Below are 21,377 nucleotides of genomic sequence, written 5' to 3'. Positions count from 1 at the left end.
GAGGGGAGATTTAAAACTATTGACAGGTTGTTTTTTCCCTTATCTGTGTCTCGTTAGGGCATTCCCTTCACTGTCCTGTGGAATCAACAGGGTATGAGAAGATATCTTTCCATTGTGGGGGATATACATTCTTAGACAGATGTCATGGGAAAAAGTGTCTACAATGGAAGATTTTTACCCTCTATTCCTGTTCTTGTGGCAACTTGACATTTTGGATTTACCCTCACATTCAGTCCCAGTGAATTAGTGTAAAGATGACAGTGGTTCCAACCACTCACAACTCTGTCCTTTGCCTTTTAGTTATACTTAAAGTGGACATTAATGAAAAAACTAAAATCCCTGCATCTATAGACACCACCAATCTAACACTAACCTATCTATTCCTGTAAAGAAAAAATTAGTATACATACCTTTTTGGAAACCTCTCTGACCCGATCCCACGCTAAGCTGTCAGCCGCGGCTTCTCTGTGTAGGCGGGTGAACTGGACATGGATGAAAACGGAAGCCCCATAGTAAGTCTATGGGTGACGTCACTTCCCATTCATTTCACAGCAGTTGTCGGCCGTGTCCTCTGCAGAGCTTCCGCTGCTGGAGATCGGATCGGGCTAAAAAAAGGTACGTATATTCATTTTTTCTTTACAGGGATAGATAGGTTAGTGTTAGAACGGTGGTGTCTATAGATTTTAGTTTTTGCATGGACTTCCACTTTAAGCTTTGTTATTCCAGGAAAAGTTAAAGTGATTGTAAAGTTAGAAGGTTTTTAATGCAGAGAATGCATTAAGGTAAAAAACCTTATGTGCATAGGATCCCCCCCATCCCCCTCTAAATACTTACCTGAGCCTGATCTTGAACCAGCGCTGTGCCTGAGAGCAGACTGCTTTCTCTCCCTCTTCATTGGACATGGAGGCAGCAGTTGCAACCTTTGGTTCTTGCTGCTGTCAATCACAGACTGTTAGGAGAGAGCGGGAAGCGGGTCACGCCACGCTGTGTGTGTCTATGGACACACACAGCGTGCCTCTGGATCGAGCCTCTGGATCGAGCAGGGGGGAGGAGCCAGGAATGCCAGCAGGGAACTCCAGAAAAGGAAGATTGGGGCTACTCTGTGCAAAACCATTGCACAGAGCATGTAAGTATAACATGTTTGTTATTTAAAAGAAAAACATTGGTTTACAATAACTTTAAGGTTTGTACATTAACCCCATTGCCTGTATCCCAGGCTCTAATGATTGTTTTGACATGGATTTTTCTGTGAATGCATTTTTCCCTATTACTTGCACACTTTGAATAGCCAAGGCTTTGTGATAGGTTTGCTAAAATAATATCTGATATTCACAAGAACTCTTAGTATATCTGCAAGTTTGACGATATCTCGCCCTCCCACATATTCCCATCAACAGACTTCACATCAGCATTTGTGATTGGTGTGCCTTTTTAATCTTGTAGCCCAAGTGGTGGAAACAGATTTTGATGAATGTTCCACCCTCCCTAGAACTTGTTCAATATTTTAAATAGTCCATGGATTTACATTAATTTTCCCAGATGATTAGCTTACAAGCTATTTTATCCCTGTCTGAACACTCTAAGATCCTTTGATTGGATTTTCTCTTGAGAAGGCTTTGGTATATTTGGTTTCATTTAGCATGTTTTTTTCTAAATAAGAGGACAGATGTCAGAAGAGCTTCTAAAAATCTCTCTTGCACTTTATACCTCAGCTGCCTGTGGCTTTGATCAGGATCCACCTCCCGTATAGAGGGACACGCCTGTTAGTGTCTACCTTACTATTTAACCTCAGTAGATATATTAAAAGCCACTCATTCTAATTGAGTGGGTTTCCTTTTTAATTTGATAGTCAGTCTATTATTTATTCCGTTTTTTCTGGTTATCTGACATGAGTAAATCCCATTTTGGACACAAATCTATCTGAAACTTTAGCTTTATCAGCTGCCACTTTTTTTTGTTAACTCTTTGGCTGTCTTTCCTCATCTAGTTTTGTATAATCTTACTGCTTTAGGTGTGGTAATCTAAAAATGTGTATTTTATATAATACATACACCTTGAAATAAGTCAGTTAAAAAAGTAAAAAAGGGGTCCCCAGCACACTTTTAAGCTAGCCAGAACAAAAAAAAAAAAACAAAAAACAAATCTGTTCAAAATAGGTTACAAACAGAGATTTTAGTTGCATACATTTGCAAATATATGGAAGCCATATTGCCAAGGTGCCCCTGACAAATGTGTTCCCTAACACTTTTTTTTTCTGAAATTTCCAATCATCTTCATCTGTTTATTGTGTGATTTTTTTTTTTTTTTTGGCACATACAGTATCTCACAAAAGCGAGTACACACCTCACATTTTTGTAAATATTGTCTTATATCTTTTCATGTGACAACACTGAAGAAATGACACTTTGCTACAATGTAAAGTAGTGAGTGTACAGCTTGTATAACAGTGAAAATTTGCTGTCCCCTCAAAATAACTCAACACACAGCCATTAATGTCTAAACCGCTGGCAACAAAAGTGAGTACACACCTAAGTGAAAATGTCCAAATTGGGCCCAATTTAGCCATTTTCCCTCCCCGGTGTCATGTGACTCGTTAGTGTTACAAGGTCTCAGGTGTGAATGGGGAGCAGGTGTGTTAAATTTGGTGTTGTCGCTCTCACTCTCTCATACTGGTCACTGGAAGTTCAATATGGTACCTCATGGCAAAGAACTCTCCTGAGGATCTGGAAAAAAGAATTGTTGCTCTACATAATAATGGCCTAGGCTATAAGAAGATTGCCAAGACCCTGAAACTAAGCTGCAGCACGGTGGCCAAGACCATAAAGCAGTTTAGCAGGACAGGTTCCACTGAGAACAGGCCTCGTCATAGTCGACCAAAGAGGTTGAGTGTATATGCTCAGCGTCATATCCAGAGATTGCCTTTGGGAAATAGACATGTGAGTGCTGCCAGCATTGCTGCACAGGTTAAAGGGGGGGGGGTTAGCCTGTCAGTGCTCAGATCATACACCAGCACACTGCATCAAATTGGTCTGCATGGCTTTCGTCCCAGAGGGAAGCCTCTTCTAAAGATGATGCACATGAAAGCCCGCAAACAGTTTGCTGAAGACAAGCAGACTAAGGACATGGATTACTGGAACCATGTCCTGTGGTCTGATGAGACCAAGATACATTTATTTGGTTCAGATGGTGTCAAGCGTGTGTGGTAGCAACCAGGCGAGGAGTACAAAGACAAGTGTGTCTTGCCTACAGTCAAGCACGGTGGTGGGAGTGTCATGGTCTGGGGCTACATGAGTGCTGCCAGCACTGGGGAGCTACAGTTTATTGAGGGAACCATGAATGCCAACATGTACTGTGACATACTGAAGCAGAGCATGATCCCCTCCCTTCGGAGACTGGGCCGCAGAACAGTATTCCAACATAATGACCCCAAACACACCTCCAAGATGACCACTGCCTTGCTAAAGAAGCTGAGGGTAAAGGTGATGGATTGATCAAGCATGTCTCCAGATCTAAACCCTATTGAGCATCTGTGGGATATTCTCAAACAGAAGGTGGAGGAGCGCAAGGTCTCTAATATCCACCAGCTCTGTGATGTAGTAATGGAGGAGTGGAAGAGGACTCCAGTGGCAACCTGTGAAGCTCTGGTGAATTCCATGCCCAAGAGGGCTAAGGCAGTGCTGGAAAATAATGGTGGCCACAAAAAATATTGACACTTTGGGCCCAATTTGGACATTTTCACTTAGGGGTGTACTCACTTTTGTTGCCAGCAGTTTAGACATTAATGGCTGTGTGTTCAGTTATTCTGAGTGGACAGCAAATTTGCATTGTTATACAAGCTGTACACTCACTACTTTACATTGTAGCAAAGTGTAATTTCTTCATACATGAAAAGACATAATAAAATATTTACAAAAATGTGAGGGGTGTACTCATTTTTGTGAGATACTGTATATTTTGGCACCTTTTAATACAGCAATTATATGCTGAAATACGTTAGTTCAAAAAACATCCGAAATATCCATTTAAAAAAAATTATTTAGAACTAAGGACCATTAAAGTGTCAGTCCACCCAAAACTGATATTTCATCAGATGGATTCTGGATCAGATGGATTGATGTATTCAACTGCCTTGTTGGACTTTTCTTTTATAAGGAAAACTTAAATTCAGCAGGGAAGTCAGAGCTGGGAAATCTTACCATTGGCTTTTTTGCACTGACTTTTTAATACATTGTTTCCTATAAATACAACTGAAATATAATTTGTTCTCTTTCATACTGTGGGGGTCTATCTAGTTCACACTGGCCTGGAATTATCCATTCTGTTCCCCTGTTCTGAATACTATTGTGAGCAGTTTGGTCACACCAGTTAGTAATTGACTTTCAGAGCTCCTTCCATTTAAGAACAGCTCTTGGTGCTCTTGACCATATGAGAGCAATGTTCATTTTGACCTAAAATTTTGGATTTAGTTTTAGTCCTTTGACTAAAATATAATTTTAAATTTAGTCGTATTTTAGTCATCTGAATTGTTTTAGTTTTATTCATATTTTATTCAACTAAAATATCTTACATTTTAGTCAACTAAAATCTAATGGGTTTAGTTCAATTGTAATGCATTTCTCTAACGAATCATATGCTGCTCGAGTAAAAATCTAAAAACATGTATTTGGGATGGGGAAGTGCACAGGGCAGAAAACTGGTCTGGGGAGGCCGTTATTTTACACAGTGCTAAGCACTGCTACCTTGCTGGGAGGGGGAGCACTCACCATGTGGTTTGCAGGGCATTGGTCCAGAACTACCAGACAGCAGGCAGACAGAGGGAGCCTGTGTCTCTGAGCCAATACAGCTTGTCAGGGGGCTGAGGCTTTAACAGACAGGCGGAGCTCAGAGGAAAGCGGAAATTCAAGGGGGTAAATGTCCCTCCCTCACATTTTCATTCGTTGATGAAAATTGACATTGATTTTTTTATCAATTGACTAAATTCACATTTTATTTTCATTTAGTTATCATCACTGAAAACATGCAGCTGGCGAAAATTGAGACAATTTTTTTTGTTGATGAAATGAACAGTGTATGAGCGGTTCTCATTAGAGGCGAGACAGGCGTCACTGCATTCTTAGTGAACACAACTTGTATGTAAGAGCATATCATTTTCCAAAGTCTGCTTTACCTGTTACAAGATCTTGGTGGACCACAGGCAGCATCAGAAGAGATCCAGCAGATTAAAAGCTTTGTCCAGTACTCTGTTCATTTGGTTGGTTATGCTAAGTTGAATAGTGATAAGCTAAGACTGCAAAGAACTGCCACAAAGGTAGCCATGGGGAGATCACCTGACTTATGAAAGCTGAATATTCCTGTATAGTGAAGGAAGGAACATCTTGGGAAGTAATTATTTATGTAAAAACAATCCAATCCTTCTTCTGGTGCTCAGCTCAGTATTTTATGTGGAGAGATATATTTAATAGGGGATAACCAATGAGGCATTCAGAATCAGTCTTTAAGGCTGCTTTGACACTTATCTGCTGTGGTTTTCCCCACTTCGTGGGTGCAGCACAGTGTACCCGCAGTTTTTGTGTGGGTTACCCCTACTTTGCCATAGGCTTTCATTAGATCTGGCAGTTTTGGTGCATTTTTTAAAAGTGCACCGAAAGTCCTGCATGCGTGCAGTACACCTACTTGCATGCAGAACTTTTGGTGTACTTTTAGAAAATGCACCAAAACCACCTGATCTAATGAAGGCTATGACAAAGCATGGGTAACACCCACAAGAAAAACCCCATGAAATTTTCCATATTTTGTCATATTACAACCAAAACGTAAATGTATTTTATGTGAAAAACCAACACAAAGTGGCACATAATTGTGAAGTAGAAGGAAAATGATAAATGGTTTTCAAATTTTTTTACAAATAAATATCTGAAAAGTGTGGGGTGCATTTGTATTCAGTCCCCTTTACCCTGATACCGCTAACTAAAATCTAGTGGAACCAATTGCCTTCAGACGTCACCTAATTAGTAAATAGAGTCCACCTGTGTGTAATTTAATCTCAGTATAAATACAGCTGTTCTGTGAAGCTGTCAAGCAGCATCATGAAGGCCAAGGTACACATCAGCGATTAAAGTTGTGGAGAAGTTTAAAGCAGAGTTTGGTTATAAAAAAATATCCCAAGCTTTGAACATCTCATGGAACACTTTTCAATCCATCATCTGAACATGGAAAGAGTATGGCATAACTGCAAACCTACCAAGACATGGCCATCCGCCTAAACTGACAAGTTGTAACATGACAAAATGTGGAAAATTTCAAGGGATATGACATTCCCAGTGGAAGATATACAGGCACACGATACAGGTGCTGTCTCCCTGTGGATTTATGCAGTTGGAGCTGTGAAATGGATGAGCTCCATGCTATGCTTTAAATAGGCTATAAGTACGGTCTGGAATGGATGTGACTATTGATGTCAGTGCAGCCAATATGTGATTCATCTCTGATGACAAGTGTACTATACCGGTTTTCATTTGCCCCTGGAGGCTAAACCTTTTTTGTCATATATTTCAAATTTGGACCCTGGTTCTGGTTATCTTGTTGCTGCGGTGCCCATCTAGGGAAGGTCCTGTGCAGGTGGTGGCATATGTCCGGATCAGAGATCATTCATCTGGCTCCCTGTTAATAACCCCTTGCAGGGCTATTCATTAGAAGTATCGTTGTGAAAAGGACCACAGGAGTTTATACACCTAACCGAAGGTCGTGTATGTTGATGCTGGTATCCCCTGGTATGTTACACCACAAGCTTGATTGACTCATTAGGCGTATGCCTGTTTGGGTTCAATCTTTCTGGTAAGCCTTGTGGTGGTGGATCGTCTATTGTCAACTTTGTCTACACAAACCTTACATTTGAAGTCACTATGATGTTACGTTCATTCATTTATGGACTTTAAATCATTTCACTTTCTGGACTTCTGTTTTATTTGTTTTCTATTATATTCACACAATTGTTTTCTATATTAGAAACATGTCACTTTAAGTATTGCATTGTTGAGTTGAAGGTCTCTTCACGATTTTTCAAACAACCTTTATGAGTATTGTTTCACTTTTGATATAGTGTACATTCACTTTTGCATACACTTATTGTTTATTTTTCCACCATTCAAGGTGTTCACAAATACTGTACACCTTGTCTAAATATTCAGTCTTGGTTCATTCTAAGATAGTTTATTAGCACTGCACATTTCACTTATTGTTTTTTTTACATTTCAAGGGGTATAAATACTTTTTTCAAGGCACTGTAGGTAGGGATAGAGGGATGTTTGACATTCCTTTCCAATCCCTGACAGAAGTTACTGTCGCTCACACTTTGAGGGGCCAGATAAGTAATGGCAGCTGTAGTCTGTCCTCGGGAATACAAAAAACTGGCTATACATGGCTGAAATTCAGCAGGAATCAGTCAAGATTCGAGCCATTGGGTGGACCTATTGGAAAATTATTAGCTAAACAATGACTGTATCCTATCAGATGCTGTCACTGTTAAAGTGGAGAGCCACCCTGAAAAAAAAAAATTGCACCAAAAATCCTAAAAAAATTAAAAAAAAAAACATTTGAAAAAAAAAAAATTTAAACTTACCTGAACCCTTGTTGCTAGGCAGTCTTCCTAATCTGCCTGTTCCTATTCCGCGGCGTGTTCTGCTCCTAGCTGAGCGGCCCCGTTGCCTTCTGGGAACTGTGTGTGTTCGCAGAAAACCACGGGGCCATTCACAGATCGCCGCACCGCTCGTACGTGCGCAGTAGGAAACTGGCAGTGAAGCTGCAAGGCTCCACTGCCTGTTTCCCTTACCTAGGATGGCGGTGTCGGGACCCGAGAGCCGAGGGACGGGTCGGCCTCGGGCGGCCAACATCGCGGGCACCCAGGACAGGTAAGTCTACTTATTTAAAGTCAGCAGCTACAGTGTTTGTAGCTGCTGACTTTAAAAATGTTTTTCAGCTGGCCAGAATCCCGCTTTAAGGTCTTCAGGCCACTGCGGGTGCTGTGGTTGTCTGAATACAAAAGCAAGCACTGCAGATTCCTCATTTCATGCTGTTTAGCATGGATGGAGCGATCAATTACATTTTTTCTTGTTCAGCCCAATTTTTCAAGTGAGAATGAACTTACACTTTAGGACATAATAGGATTTTCAGATATGTAAAAAGATGGATAAAGCATTTAATGATCAATCCTCACTCTGTAATGACACTTGTAGCCCTTGTTATCAGGCATCAATTAAGAGCAATAAAAACATCTAGTAGTAGGTAACTACTTGAAGCATTGCTTATTGATTGTTTACAGTTAAAACTAGGAAGCTTTATGTTAAAAGGCCATCAGAGAGAAAGGCCACATAAAATGAGTTCAATATTGTGCTTTTCAGGAAAACAATGATTATGTGAGATGTACTCTTCACAATATTACAGACTCCTCGGTGACTTTTTTTGAGCTGCCAAATTACTTTCATTTACGTGCAGCGAGGAGTGAATAATCCACAATTCAATGAAAGAACAAAAGGGGCGATCACCCAGAAACAGCGCTTTTTCTTTACATCTGTGTTCTAACTTTCAGAGACAATGGAGGAGTGCCGCGGAGAATCTTGTAGTAAATATGTGTACGACTTCCTCCCTCATAGCCCACTGACCTTGTCTGAATGTCCTACAATTTGCTTTGAATAATTTAGCTCCTTTTTTGTGCCACTTGTCAGTGGCTACTGTGTTTGCATTGACGCTTGCATCTTAACATATGTGCTAGCGTTCAGCCACGTATTAAGCCCATCGAAACTTAGAACATGGAAAGAAGTAGTATTCAGACCCAGCAGATGTCTGCACCTAATTTGAAGATAATTGATTTTAGAAATATAGAGAGACAAAAATCTTCTTTTTGATTAACGATTAAATGAAATTACTTATTTTATATAAAAATGTGTGTGTTTTCTTACACATGATTTTCCCTTTTCTTGCTGCTTTCTTTTCTTGTCATAATAATATGGCAAATAGGTGCAGAAAGGGCCTTGGGTATTTCACAGAAAAACCTGTGTATGCAGCTATTCTGGTCCAAGGAGCATTATTTGTTAACAATGAGATAAAAAAAGAAGTCAGCTTAATTTGTGTTTTAGTGAATGAGGATGATGAGGAAGTGGCTAAAATAAAATGATGAACGTAAACAAAATGGTATTCTGAAGGGACTCGTAAGGCTTTTGAATATTATTAATTTGGATAAATTCTGTTGGACTTGACATCCAATAAACGCTACACACTCCGGAAAAGAACCAAGGTTGCCTGCAACTTGCTTGAAGTTTGCATTATTTCCTTTTCCACATAATTTATACTAGAAAAAGGTAAAAAAGCAGGGCTTTTAGGGTTCCCAACTACTCAACATGTTTTGCCAAGTTTACAGCTTCTTCAGGTGTTTTGTAGCAAACTGAACTGTATACAAAACAGAATAAACAATAAAAATCTGTATATTTTAATATTACACAAAGCTTAAATTGTAATTTTTCATTGCACATATGCCAATTGCTGAATCAAACCTGGGACGTCGAGATGGTAACATCTGTAGCATGAAATATGTCAATTCAGCCTTATACTGTGGAATGAAACCAGATTATTGTTATTGGTTTTAATCTGATTTTAATGGATTAATTAAATGGATTGTTGATTTTTGAAGTTTGTGAAGTAATGGGGCACCTTAAAAGTCCTGCTTTTTGTACATTTTTCTATTTAAGTCATGGGATGTTGTGCAAAATGTGAACCCTCTTCTACCCATACCGGGCACTGAATAACATGCTTTATACTAGATTACAACATTTTGTAGAAGGTTTTATTTGTATTACACCTACTTGATGCATTATTATTGTTTACTTTATAACATTGAGACCATCCAGCCTAAGTAAGAGTGTATTGACGCAGGGCTAGAATAAAGTGATTGTAAACGATCACCTTGTAAAGCAACCCATTCAGTTTAAAATAGGAACGAAAGGCAAAACATTTGTGTATAGATTTAAAAAAAAATATAAATACCCTTTTTCCTTTTTTTTTTTTTTTTTTTTTTTTTTTTTTTTTTTTAGATCACATTCCCTCTGTTCTCAGCTGCATAAGAGCTAGGGAGGGAAAAACAGCAGTGCACTAAGCTTCCTTGTGAATGGCTGTGCAGTGGATGAGAGCAGGCTGGGTTTCCAGCATAGCTAGAGAACTGACAACGGTGTACTCTCCTGCCTAGAGTGGTCAGTTTTTAGATTGTAAGCTCTAACGAGCAGGGCCCTCTAATGCCTCTTGTACCAAATTGTAATGTAACTGTATTGTCTGCCCTCATGTTGTAAAGTGCTGCGCAAAGTGTTGGCGCTATATAAAACCTGTATAATAATAATAGGAAAGCAGAAGGAACTAGCAGGCACACCAGTGATTTCATATAAAGGAAGCAATACAAAAGGTACAGGATACTTTTTCATACAAGCACATGGTACAGCAGGCACATATCAGGAATATGTTGGGTTTACATGTTCTTTAAGAGTTAGCTTACATTGTACTGCGATGCCTGTGAACATGGAGAACCTGATTGACTAAAGAATTTGGAAATGTTCATACTATTTGAACACTGCATCGGGATTTTGAACATTAAACCTGGCTGATTAATATGTGTGACAACTTGTTCTTCTCTAGCTCAAGTATGATGCTAAGCATCCTTTTCATTCATTTATTTCTTTTCAGAGGGTCCATGCTTGGTCCACACCATCACTGGAGATCTACTCAGAGCACTGGAGGGCCCGGAGAATTGCTTATACCCTCGTTTGATTTCTGTTTCCAGTGAAGGTCATTGTATTATATATTATGAAAGAGGACGGTTTTGCAACTTCAGCATTAATGGCAAGCTTCTGGGCCAGATGGAGATCACAGATTCAACCAGGGTAGGCGCTGATACCTGTTTTTTTTTTTTTTTTTTTGTCTTGAGCATCTTCAAGCTAAAATATCGAACCCCAAGATTCATTAAAAACTGGAAAAGTGTTATTCACCTACTAATCGTTTGTGAATACTGGTAACTCAACGTGGTATACATGTTCATCTTTTGCTTTTATTGTGTTCAGCCTTTTATATCTGATATCTTACCAACATTCACAACATTTTTGCTTCGCCCAGTAAACATCAGGTATATTTATGCCTAGTGTGCAAATTGACTCATTTGGTGCATCAGCTAGTTCTTAAAATTAACTTTTAGAACAGTGATTCTGCAGGCAGTCATCAGAACAGAAATAGAGAAAAAAATTCCAATAGGGGCACTTCTTCATTTGGCAATGATCTAAGAAGGTATTTGACTAACTTTGAAAGTATTTCCTGTTGTGCCTACAGGACAGCAGTGGGAGCTGTTTTTTTGGGGGGGGCGCAAACAAACTGAAAAATTCTGAAAAAAACCCCATCAATCGCAGCCACTGTACCATCAAACGCAGCCACTGTGCCCATCAATTGCTGCCACTGTGCCATCAAACGCAGCCACTGTATCATCAATTGCCACCACTGTGCCATCAAACACAGCCACTGTATCATCAATTGCCGCCACTGTGCCATCAAACACAGCCACTGTGCCATCAAACCCAGCCACTGTGCCCATCAAACACAGCCACTGTGCCATCAAATACAGCCACTGTGCCATCAAATGCAGCCACTGTGCCCATCAAACGCAGCCACTGTGCCCATCAAACGCAGCCACTGTGCCCATCAAACGCAGCCACTGTGCCCATCAAACGCAGCCACTGTGCCCATCAAACGCAGCCACTGTGCCCATCAATAGCAGCCACTGTGCCCATCAAACGCAGCCACTGTGCCATGAAACGCAGCCACTGTACCCATCAATTGCGGCCACTGTGCCATCAAATGCTGCCACTGTGCCATATCAAATGCTCCCACTGTGCCTTATCAAATGTTCCCACTGTGCCCCATCAAACGCAGCCACTGTGCCATATCAAATGCTGCCGGTGTGCCTCCCGCCCACCATCTGCACTTACCCTGTCTCAGGGGGACAGCTCCTCGATGTCTTCTCCCGTCCTCTCTTCCTGTCCTCTGCTATGATTGGATGCCTGATAGGCGGCCAATCACAGCGCCTGTCGTTTCCAGCCAATCAGGTGATGAGTAACAGATCCGTGCACCTGATTGGGGGAAAGGCGGTTTAGTGTTAGGAAAGCGAATATTCATTCGCTTTTCTAACACAGTTGAGTGACTTGCGAGTGCCCAGCATGCCATTCACAGGTCACCTTTTTTGATGCCTATTAGAGCCTATGGCTCCAGTCAGGTGCTTGAAAAACACCCCTTTGCCGCTGTAATTCAGGCGCCCAGTGTCCGAAAAGGGGCCAGGCGCCTGAATAGGGGGTGGCAGCGGCGGCGGCCATAGATAGATTCATGCAATGCTATTGGTGCTACAGGGGGTGGCAGGAGAGAGGGGGCGGCGCCTGTGCGCCCTTATGGACGCACCACAACTGCAGGACAGGGAGTGAAGGAAAATCTTCCCAACAAACACACAAACGACAAAATCCTGACAAGCGTTTAACCTTTTCTTGCTCTAACCAAAATGAAAAAGTTTTGGTTTTAAATGTAGTTTAACTGAAATCATTTTGAGTGGAGTTTACCCTTTAACAGAGCCTAAGGCCCCTTTCACACTGGGGCGGTAGGGGGCGTCGGTGGTAAAACAGCGCTGTTTTACCGCGGTATTCGGCCGCTAGCGGTGCGGTTTTAACCCCCCGCTGGCGGCCGAAAAAGGGTTAAATCCAATCGTATAGCGCGGCTATAGCCGCAGTATTGCCGCGGTATAGCTGCGCTGTCCCATTGATTTCAATGGGCAGGAGCGGTTTAGGAGCGGTGAATACACCGCTCCTTCACCGCTCCAAAGATGCGGCTGACAGGAGATTTTTTCTTCTCCTGCCAGCGCACCGATTCAGTGTGAAAGCCCTCGGGCTTTCACACTGAGCAAACAGTGGAGGCTGTTTTGGGGCGGTTTGCAGGCGGTATTTTTAGCGCAATAATGCCTGCAAACCGCCCCAGTGTGAAAGGAGTCTAAAGTCTGTGCTGGTCCCCAAGAGAATGTAATCCTGTTATAATTCTTGGCAGACTTGCTTGTGACTATAATTGTCATATGCTTAGCTGAAAATGGCAGTAAATATGGCTAGCAAAGTACACTTTCTTCCAGACCTAATGCATAAAAAGTGTCCTGAAAAAGTCCTGTCTGTTACCAATAGCAATCAACTAGCATCTTCCTTCTGATTTCTAATGGGTGTCTCAGGCCACACTGTGTTAAGCTGAAGAAAGCCCAAAAGTTATGAGTGATGGTGGGCTGTTCATACAGGTGACTGAAAAGGGATTGAAATGTTCAAAGTCTCCGATTTTTTTTTTTTGAGACTGCAAATTTCAAAGTAATTTAGGAAGCAGTAGGTTCCTACAGCACAATATGAATCTATATCTCATGGGAAAGTATGATAAAAGAGAAGACAGCTCAGTCTCCAATTTGATATGGTCCTTTGAATAAGGCGATAAATGTCTGGTTGATGCAAACAGAATATCAGTATTGTAAAATAAGAATGGTTTTAAACATCAAATTTCCATACATGTATAATAATAATGGCTCTTAAACTTAGAAGGCGCTATTGCCCCAAGGCATTACTTTATTGCCAGGGCTCACTTCCTGGCTGTAGATCTTTGCCTAGCCAGTAAATCGTCATTTTTGTCTTGTACTGTCTAAATTTTCTGCCATAATAATTAATCTCATTGAAACGGCTGTGAATGAATGTTATGTTCTTTTTCATCCAGGCAATCCTTCTGAGCAGTGATGGCCAGAACCTTGTGACTGGTGGAGATAATGGTGTTGTAGAAGTCTGGCAAGCTTGTGATTTTAAACAGCTCTATATTTACCCCGGCTGTGATGCTGGAATACGAGCAATGGATCTGTCACATGATCAAAGGTGAGTCTACATCAGGGGTCTCAAACTGGTGGCCCTCCAGCTGTTGTGAAACTACAAGTCCCATCATGCCTCTGTCTGTGGGAGTCAAGTTTGTAACTGTCAGCCTTGCAATGCCTCATGGGACTTGTAGTTTGGCAACAGCTGGAGGGCCGCCAGTTTGAGACCCCTGGTCTACATCTACAACTATGTTTAACTTTTAATATGCACATAGAGAAGTTAACTAAATTGTAAAAACTTGTTCCTAATCAGTTGGCCTACAATTCATATTGCTAAATACATAACAATGAGTAGCTTGTATATTAGTCAGCAAGGGGAACTACCACCAATTCAATAGCATTGTGCCTGGTATTGAGAACAAACTTTAGAAAGGTATCAATCGTACATTTTTATGTTCTGACCACACAATACTGGGCCCAATCACAAAACGTTATCTTCCACTTTAAGATCAGCTGTAAAAAAACTCAGTGTTTTTCAAAAATGTGTTTGCAATTCACTAAAAAACACTAATAAAATACTGCATGTGTTATTTCTAGACATGATGCAGTATGTTAGTAGTAAAAACTTGCAGTATTTTAATGCTGGCACCCGCCGGCGTCCTTAAAGCGGAACTTCAACCAAAAAAATGTTTGCCCACCTTTTTGGGCAGGAGGGGAGAGCGGGTACCTGGTTTTGACAGGTACCCGCTCCCACTTCCAGCGAAATGCGCCACAAAGATCTGAGCCGAGGATTCACCCCTTCCCCTGCAGGGTTCTGGGAAACATCACAGGGCCAAGAATACTGTGGGACCATTCACAAAGAGCAGCGCAACTCACGCATGCGCAATACGAAACTGGCTTTGAAGCCGCAAGGCTTCAATGCTGGTTTCCCTTACTTAAAATACCAGTGCTTGATGAAGAATCAGCTTGGGTGAGGACATCGCTGGATCCCTGGACAGGTAAGTGTCCTTATATTAAAAGTCTGCAGCTACAGATCACATTGCAAAACATCCTTTCCAGGGTAAGCTATCGGGGGGACACCGAGAGGCTGGCCTGGAAGTGACGTCATAGACGTCGCTTTCCGTGTCATAACAAAAAGGGGGAGGAGAGCAGACGTGTCCACTCTTCTCCTTCAGCACCTGCCATGTTGCTCCCGGGCTAACAGAGGGGCAAGGGGAACCCGGAAAGCACAGGGGAACTCCGGTACTGGGTGTGTGTGTGAGCAATCGGGCGGCAGCGCTGCCCCCGGAATGCTTTCACCTGACAGGTAGCAGTCTGCCTGTCAGTTTTCCACACAATCCGGGTGGCTGCAGCCACCGAATTCTGTGTGAAACCCCCCCACTGTCAGGTCCATATGACGTACGGACCTGGCAGCAAAAGGATAAACAATATCTTCCTATCAAGTGGCCCAAATATTATAGGTTTGTTACTTTAGGATTTTTATTTCTTGGCCTTGACTTCCTTTGACTTTATGTCTAAGCTGCCAACTACCATTCCAGTGTCTAGTGAACACAGCCTTAGTGGCCAGTGAAGATATTCTCATTGGATGGGGGAAAGGTCCTGGTAACAAAGTAAAATTAATCAAAGAGGGAGCAGAGAATAATTTCCAAATAAAGGTAATTGCAGCATCTTGTGATGTCTGTTCTTAGGAATGAACAGAAAATGGGGGATGACCAACTAGTTTAGGAAAAGGGGCCGTGCCACGTCCAAAATTCTACAGAAACAAGACAAAAGGGTTCCCCTGGATGGACTTTTCAGGCACTTGCAAGGACAATACGGGTGGAGTGTATAAGAAAGTGTAAAGGACGTTTTAGTATATAATAAAAAAGATTTAATTTTATTGGTATTGAAAAGTACATTGGATAAAAACAAGCAATAAATGTATACAATAACACAGTAAAACTACGTAGTAGCCATGATGAACAAACAAAACACAATAAATGGCAAGAAGACTCTTCTCAAGCCCGACGCGTTTCGGGGTACTAAATATCTGTACGATCCTTCTTCAGGGGCAAGATTGAGAGAGAGAGAGTTTCATCTAGGCTAATTGGGGAGGGGATGAAAAGGAGAGAGGGTCAGGAGGTTGGTAAAACCTAGAATAATATTAGATAAGAGATTAGGATGATCAATTGATCACCAACCTGAGACTATGTAAGTAATTGCTTGTGAAGGTTTGTAAAAACAAAAAGGAACACGGAGGGAGGACAGGATCTGGCAGTGAGTATTGGTATTGTAGCCGATATGAGTCTGGCTACCTAGATGGCGAAAAATGCAGGATGGTAGGCTGCAGTCACCATATGGGTGTGACAAAAACTCCCGTCCCGCCCAACCCGGGCGCGTGCAAGCCGGAGCGGCGTACTGAGGTCATAGGAAGGCGTCCCTGCAAGATAAAAGCATATATAGAAAGGACCTTAGAAGAGGGTCCATAATGTATGGGGAAGTAACTGAATGTATATATATATCTCAGTGAAAGTTGGATTAGTGATAAAGAGAGTGTGATGAATAGTATGTAAAATTACCATATATCAAATAAAAAATTGACCAAAAAGAGGTCCAGTTCACCATATATATTGGTGACAAAGTACATATGTATACATACATGAGAGTTTGGGTTTGACATAGTATAAAGTAGGAGTAAAATACACAATTACATGTCCAAAGCCAGTATGATACGTGTATATAATGGAGTGTTTCCATAGTGAGTATTACATAAGCAGTATGGTGGTATGACTGTAAACAAAAACATGGTATATGAAATAAGGGTAAGGACACAAGTGTTGTTTGTAAAGCCTGAATGGATGTACCAATAATAGCCGATAGAGCCCAAAGTCAGAGCGGACTTGGGAATGGTAAAGTGTAACTAGTATGACTAAAAAAGGGGAGTAGTAAATGTACCTGGAACTAAAATGTCCAGGAAGGTAAAAGTAAAACAGGACAGGTAACTGAGAAGTCCTACCTTGAATGGAAAAAGGGATGGATAACCACAACCTCACAGCCAAACGTCCAGCGATTGTAACGCCTTGGTAGGAAGTGAGTGGGGCTGGTTGATAAAGTGTAAGGAAGTCCAATCAGCTGGCGTCAGAATGAGGCACAGCTGTGGTGTGAGCAGCACAGGCAGAGACGTGCTATACTGACCCCCCGAGGTAGGCGTGCGCGGCGCCGCCCCAACAGCGCACGCGCGGACGTGACAGCGTTTGGAGTAACGTCGCGCACACCCACCCCACCGGCACGGAGGTGCCACTCCGGCGGACTGCGCATGCCCGCCGGAGTGGCAACATGGAGGCGATGGGCGTGGAATGGAGAAACGCCCAGATGCCTCCCTGAACGCCGCCCAAGATAGTCTTGTAGCGGCTTACCGTGCCGGGCAGTCGCTCCGACCACCCGCGCCCCGGGGAGGACGGGGGAAGGGAGACTGTGTCACAGTAGATAGCCCAGAAGGATAATGTGACAAATTGCATACCAAGGAGATGGAATAACTAATAGTGAAACATACAAGTATATATTTCTCCCAGTGTATAGAGACCGCCTATAAACAAAATGAGTTAGTTGCTGGCGGAGTAAAAGGGGGGGGAGGAGCTTAGGTGGTACTGCAGATTTTGAATTATAAATTAATACAAGGGACAATAAGCATAATAGAGTAATACATAGTGTGACAAATATAACTAATCAGCAGGCCTCTATACATATAGAGGATGTACAAGTACAGAAACCAATAAAGACTATACAATAAGCCCAAATACATATTTAGCTAAAAAGGGAGGGGGGAGGGAGAGATAGCCAACATGGATACATTGTATACAGAAACAGTATGAGGGCAGAGATAGGGAACACAACAGCTGGGAAAGGAGGGGAATTCTAGTTACATGTTCATACAAGGGAAAGTTACCAAGCTGATGGTGAATCGGAATACATGGTCCCCTGGGGTATCAACTGGAAAAATAGATAGGGAAGTACGTAAATTCATATTTATAAATATACATTAATAGATATAGTGCTGGAGGGGGATGGGGAGAGGGGGGAGGGAGAGAGGGGAAAGGAAGGGGAAAGGTGGAGGGGGAAAGGAAGGGAAGGGGAAAGAAGGGGAGCATGTATATGACAGACCTACAGCTTGGTGTACAAAAATAGTCAAAAACAAGAAAGTTGGCAGCTGTAACAAATCAATAAAGTGTGGAGAAACCAGGAATGTATCTATCTATTCTTTTAACGTGACCGTGGCCCTACTTTTCCATACCTCCGGAATTAAAGCCTTGTAGGAAGGGTTTAAAACAAACCGCTTCATTAAGGCCTGGGGGTATGGTGGCCTTGAGTAAGTGGATCCATTTAAGTTCTCTCTGGAGTAGGATTTTATTCCAATCACCCCCTCTGGGGCTGGGGTGTATGCGGTCCAAAATTAAAAATTTAATGGAGGGAAATTTGCCTCCATGTACCAAAGTTACATGTCGGCCAAGGGGTAGGTCAGGGTCTGCTGTTTTCATAGCCACAATATGTCTGTAGGCTCGTCGCCAGAACTCAAGTTTCGTCTTTCCTATGTAAAAGCAGCCGCAGTTGCACTGGAGTAGATAAACCACTCCAGTGGTTCTGCAGTTTGCAAAGTGTTTTGGAAAGAAGGGTTTTCCGTTTGGAAGCGTAGGGTTTCTTTGGGTGAGCATGTAGCCACAGTAGTGGCATGAGCCGCAGGCAAAAGTTCCCCTATATTTGCAATGAATTGTAGATGGTTTGAACTCACTTTTGGTGATCAGGTCACCAATGGAGGTGGCTCTTTTAAAGGTAAAGTGAGGCTTCTCTGGGACTAAATGGCCTAGACTAGGGTCCAGGGCCAGTAAGTGCCAATATTTTTCGATTATTCTTTTGGTTTGGCGATGTTGTTTATGGTAAGTTGTAATAATACTGAGTGGGTGAGAATCTTTTTGTTGTTTGGTGGGATGGAGGAGTGTTTGTCTGGGTTTGTTGTTGGCTTTGCGAAATGCTCTTTTAAGAGATTTATGAGAGTAGCCCCGTAGTAGCAACCTATCTCGGAGGGCACCAGCCTCTATAAGAAAGCTACTGTTATCTGTGCAGTTGCGCTTAATTCTAATGTACTGAGAGTAGGGAATGGAGTCGATTAGGGGTTTGGGATGAAAGCTAGCAGCGTGCAGTATGGTATTGCCAGCCGTACTTTTCCTAAACAATCTGGTGGAGAGTTTGCCCTGTCCATTCTTGAAAATCTCGACATCCAGAAAAGTTACACGAATATCATCAAAGGACATGGTGAATGTAATCCTTTTCATCCCCTCCCCAATTAGCCTAGATGAAACTCTCTCTCTCTCAATCTTGCCCCTGAAGAAGGATCGTACAGATATTTAGTACCCCGAAACGCGTCGGGCTTGAGAAGAGTCTTCTTGCCATTTATTGTGTTTTGTTTGTTCATCATGGCTACTACGTAGTTTTACTGTGTTATTGTATACATTTATTGCTTGTTTTTATCCAATGTACTTTTCAATACCAATAAAATTAAATCTTTTTTATTATATACTAAAACGTCCTTTACACTTTCTTATACACTCCACCCGTATTGTCCTTGCAAGTGCCTGAAAAGTCCATCCAGGGGAACCCTTTTGTCTTGTTTCTGTTCTTAGGAATGGTTTTTCCACGTTCTCTTTACAGAAACCTCTCTGCTGGAAAGATTTTAATTTCAGAGAAATAGTTAATTAAAACTACACTCCAGGCAGAAATAAAAGAAGAGTTAGTGCAGCTGAGTATTTAACATATAAATCTATTTATTTTATGCAACTAATGCAGGTACCTGAATTTGACTTGCTATTAGACTCTTGCAATCCTCTTGCATCCCCTGTACAGCAATATTCAAACTTGGAGAGATAGACAGGATTGGGAACTAATCAAGTATACTGCATGCAAATGTCCTGACAAGGAACATGCCAATTGGAAGAGGGATCAGAGGAATGGACCTCATCACTCTCTGGCTACTTTTTCACTGTCCAATCAGCGGGCTGGTGGTTGAGAGAGGACACCACTGTTTTTTGCAACTGTAAGTGGTGTAATCTACCTGGCTGATCGAAGAGGCATGACTAGAAAAGGTCTGCTGATCGGCCAATGGCGGAGAGCGCTGACCAGTATCTTATGGCCGGGGGCTGTCTCCCTGTCAGAACACAATAGCACAGCAAGGGAAATTGTGTTCTAACATTGGCTTGTTAGTACAGTAACTCTTCCTGTGCTCTTCAGGTATTTTTATTTAGCCTGCTGGGTTGAACGAAAAAACTACTAGTGTGTACCAGGCTTTAGAGGAATAGATAGACAGAAATACAAACCTTTGACAGGTAAAAACAGCCCCAATGTATGTGTTTTGGCCTACTTTATACAAGGCAATGAATGCAAAGAATAGTTCTTGATCTGTTTCATTTTTTCTCTCCTTACAGGACATTGATCACTGGCATGGCTTCTGGTAGCATTGTAGCTTTTAACATAGATTTTAATCGGTGGCATTACGAACATCAGAACAGATACTGAGGTTGACTGAAGTGCTGAATGCCAAGTTTTCATGCTGAGAGCACAAGCGCTGCAGTTCCTAGGCGTTGTCACCTCCGGTGGAAAAGCAAGTCTGCGTAGAGCTCCTCCGTTGTACATTCCATTACACCCAGCAATAGCTGTACATTGTAGTCAGCAAAGCCACTTTTCATTGTGTTTCTTTTTCACAACTGAACACCAGCTGCTAAAGGCACGCTTGTACCATGCAAACTGACGATGAAATGGAGTCTCAGAATTATTTTAATTTTCATTCTTTCTAAGAAAAATAAAATAAAAAAACTGGTGGGACACACTGCGTAAACAAGACATTCTGGAGAAGACTATGTGTCCAAGCTGTGATGGTGTTTAGTCCACACGTCTTACATCCCATTTCCAGCCTCTTTTCAAGCTGTGAAAAAAAAAAAAAAAAAAAAAATATGTTTGATACTTTGTACATCAGATGCACATCTTTAACTTTAAAAAGGGATACTTTTGTAAAAGTAAAACCTTGTATAAAGAACAAACAAAAAAAAGTTTCTTAGTTTTATCGTGAAGCTAAACTGTGCTTGTACTTTAAACCTGGTGGAGCAGGAAACTTAAAAAAAAAAAAGGACGCGGCTTGCTTTAAAAGGTTGAATATGGGTCTATCCAATCCTTTTAACATTCACACCAAAATATGCTTTGCAATTTTGTGTTTTTTTTTTTTTTTTTCTTTTTTTCCCTTTCACATCAAATCCCATAAACCTTCGTAACATAGGGATATGAAGCCATGGTTTGCCATAGATCTCTCACACTTGCTGTACCTATTTTATTTATGATCATTATAAAAGAGAGATAAGGCAACAATTACATATGCCCTGGTGTTTTTCCCCCTGGAAAGGGTATTTATATTTTATGGTGCCGAACTACTCCAGTTTTTGACCAGAAATTGAAACTTCTCCACAGC

The 21,377-nt window shown here is 41.6% G+C and overlaps 1 protein-coding gene across 9 annotated transcripts in view; it reads left to right on the top strand.

Annotated features, from left to right (window-relative positions):
• The window catches only part of NBEA (neurobeachin), a 919,734-nt gene extending 898,578 nt beyond the window's left edge, over positions 1–21,156 (top strand). For all 9 annotated transcript variants that reach the window (XM_073613318.1, XM_073613319.1, XM_073613325.1 and 6 more), the window contains 3 exons: positions 10,723–10,919; positions 13,804–13,955; positions 20,344–21,156. In XM_073613318.1, coding sequence (XP_073469419.1) covers positions 10,723–10,919; positions 13,804–13,955; positions 20,344–20,434 — 440 coding nt within the window. In that variant the 3' untranslated portion in view covers positions 20,435–21,156. The remainder of the gene's footprint in view (positions 1–10,722; positions 10,920–13,803; positions 13,956–20,343) is intronic.
• Positions 21,157–21,377: the final 221 nt, after the last annotated feature.

Source organism: Aquarana catesbeiana, linkage group LG02 (genome assembly GCF_042186555.1).
Source record: "Aquarana catesbeiana isolate 2022-GZ linkage group LG02, ASM4218655v1, whole genome shotgun sequence".
NCBI classification, from domain to species: Eukaryota; Metazoa; Chordata; class Amphibia; order Anura; family Ranidae; genus Aquarana; species Aquarana catesbeiana.
The sequence above is the reverse complement of the archived record's forward strand: the minus strand, read 5'-3'. Positions and strand labels throughout refer to the sequence as shown.